Raw genomic sequence first — 2,944 nt, 5'->3', positions numbered from 1 at the left:
CTGTATAAGTTTAGCAAAATTTGACAGCATTTATAAGTTTAAAACATGTCATTTATATATTTCTATTAAAAAAAATCTCTAAGGAAACCTATTTTGACCGGAAGTTTTATTTTGCCAACTAACTTTGTTTACCGAGCTTTTACTTTGAAACCGGAAGTGACAGTGCCGTGATGGCGGCGGGCTTGATGGCGGCTGATTGTTGCAGGTAGAGACTGAAGAAAAGCCTTTAACCGCAGCGGAGCTCCTCTCTTCCGTCCGCCTGGGAACCGGGACTTTTAACGGGACAAACCGGGAGTTCMTGGCGGATCGACGGGATTCTACCGGTTGTGGGACTTTGTTTAATTTGATCGGACCGGGGCGGTTCGGAGTGTTCGCCTCCACCGCGCGGCTCGCTGCCTGGCTGGGGCTGCCTGCCTGGCGGCTAACGTCGGCTCCTGCTGCTCGCGGTGGCCCAGTCCCGGAGAGGAGACCCGCTCCGTCCGTTTGYAGGGGATTTCTGGACCGCGAAGCACCGATGTTCCGGACGTCTAACCCCGTCAGTTTCGTAGACTTTTCCGGGGGGTCCAACCTGCCATTTTGTCTAAAACGCGAGCGGCTCCGGGGATGATCCGACCCGGAGGGAAAAGTTGTCACCAGGCCGCCTAAAAGTTCCAGTTCCGACTCGGAAAAGTTAAAAAATATATAAAGAACTGAAACAAACAGAGGAGGACAAACCTTTATTTAGTTCTTTATTTAGTTTATTTTAATCCTATTTTTTATTTTTATTTTTATTTTTACTTCGGATGCTGAAGAATTTGTGCGCAAGTGCAACACCCCCCCCTCCATCCCGGAGCTCCATCCTCCAGACGCCCTCTCCTATTTTCGGCTTGGATTTAGTTGTGCGGATCGGTACCATGGTCTAACCCGGATCTGTTCGGGTCGGGTCCGTTTTGTGGAATAAGTTCTGTTTTTATTTTATTTTTAATTTCTAAGAACGATGACAGCGGAGAGCCATGGTTTCCCTCCGTTATGAGCTCACGTAGAGCGGATTTATGGAGACATGCCGAGGAAGGAGCTGCCACTACCGGACGGTTGGGAGGAGGCCAGAGACTACGACGGCAAAGTTTACTACATCGACCACAAAACCCACACCACCAGCTGGATCGACCCCCGAGACAGGTGAGAGAGAGACGGGCAGGTGGAGCTGACCTTTGACCCCTGACAGGTGTCCTCACCTGACAGGTGACAGCGCCTCAGGTCACATTTATTTATTTATTTATTTATTTATTTATTTATTTATTTATTTATTTATTTATTTATATGCATCCTTTCCTCCTTCATATTATACATATTTCTGTTTGTAAAATATCTCACATACCATAGGACAAAGTGATAATTGGAGGGATGTCTAAAACTAATGAAGTTAGTTCGCCCTGTTCAAGATGGCCGCCAACACTGAGTTAAAAGTGGCAAAATATCTACAAATTAGTTGTTTAGGTTCAATCAGCTTTTCCGTGAAATATTTGTTTGTGACCATTAGTTAAATGTGTTGGTGCCTCATAAGATGTCCCGATCCAGATTTTTTGGCTCCCGATACAATCCGATTTTTTTAATGATTAGTTTTTCCGACACCGATCCGATAGTTTTATTTCTTTATTTCTTTCTGAGTGACGAGGTTGGTGGTATTAAAGCGAGCCCTTCTGTTCCCACCACCAGAAACAGTTTGCAGATTTTACAAGATGCAGTTTCAGCATCATTGTTTTCCATTGAAAAGTGTTCCCACACTGTGGACATGGTTGTGTACTTGTGTGTGTTGACTTCTTGTGATGATGCTGAAAACTGGATCGGACTGATCACATGACTACATCTGATTCTACCCGATTTTCAAACAATGACCATATCTGCCACCGATACCGATACTGAGTATCTGATCAGGACATCCCAACTCATTAATCAACACAAGCTAGAAATATCAACAAAACAACAAAACAACTGAACAAATGAGATGTGATTAAATCCAGAACTCCAGTTGAACCATTAAAGGTTTCAGGTCAAAGTCTGAGGTTTTTCAGTAACTCGTTAAAAAACAAACTTCATGAGAACAGATTTACTACAACACCTGCAGACTATAAATAACATTTACCCATCCATCCATCATCCATCCATCCATCATCCCTCATCCATCTGTCATCCACCAACCTGGACAACCAGGCCATCCTGATCGTGTCAGTCTTCTATAGACACCGATACGGGACGCCGCTGGACCAGAGAACTCTGTGCTCATGTTGTTGTGCTGTTGTGGAGCGCCTCTGGTTCGAAGCTAACCAAAGCTAACCGAAGCTAACCGAAGCTAGCTTGTAAGCGATGGAAGCTAACTGGAAGCCGGCAAGCAGTGGAAATCTGGAAAGTAACTCGTAAGCAGTGGCTGGGAATTTACATTGGAGAATAAATAAGTAAAATAAAAACTGAAATTGAAAGAGAATGGGACCCAAAAAGACTCCAGCTTCAGAAGATCTTGATGACATTAAGAAATCCCTGGAATTTCTCTCGGAGGAAGTGACAGCTATACGGCTGCATCAAAACAACATTTTGGACTTAGTGAAAGAAGTGAAGTCGTTGAGACTTTCTAATGAGGAAAAGGATAGACGAATCGCTGCATTGGAGAACCGAGTGGCCGAATTGGAACAGTACAGTAAGATAAATGATGTGATCATCACGGGACTTAGAGTTAAGCCCTGTTCGTATGCCAGCGCAGTGGCTACAACTAGTACTGTTGGTGAACCATCGGTCGAAGTGCTTGACTCCACAGAGAAACAAGTGACTTCTTTCCTCCGGACCAAGGGGATAGAGGTGGACTGTCACACTGTGGATGCATGCCACCCGCTTCCGAGAAGAGGAAAAGATGATAAACCTGCCATTATCATGAGATTCACAAAGAGGAAATACAAGTTTGCTCTGCTAAAAC

At 44.5% G+C, this 2,944-nt stretch overlaps 1 protein-coding gene across 1 annotated transcript in view; it reads left to right on the top strand.

Annotated features, from left to right (window-relative positions):
• Positions 1–150: 150 nt before the first annotated feature.
• Positions 151–2,944, top strand: part of wwc1 (WW and C2 domain containing 1) — a 26,959-nt gene continuing 24,165 nt past the window's right edge. The window contains exon 1 of the mRNA XM_014028442.1: positions 151–1,158. Within this exon, the coding sequence (XP_013883896.1) occupies positions 1,040–1,158 (119 nt within the window). The 5' untranslated portion in view covers positions 151–1,039. The remainder of the gene's footprint in view (positions 1,159–2,944) is intronic.

Source organism: Austrofundulus limnaeus, unplaced genomic scaffold (genome assembly GCF_001266775.1).
Source record: "Austrofundulus limnaeus strain Quisiro unplaced genomic scaffold, Austrofundulus_limnaeus-1.0 Scaffold763, whole genome shotgun sequence".
Taxonomy (NCBI): Eukaryota; Metazoa; Chordata; class Actinopteri; order Cyprinodontiformes; family Rivulidae; genus Austrofundulus; species Austrofundulus limnaeus.
Note: the sequence above shows the minus strand (reverse complement) of the source record. Positions and strands in the feature narration are given on the sequence as shown.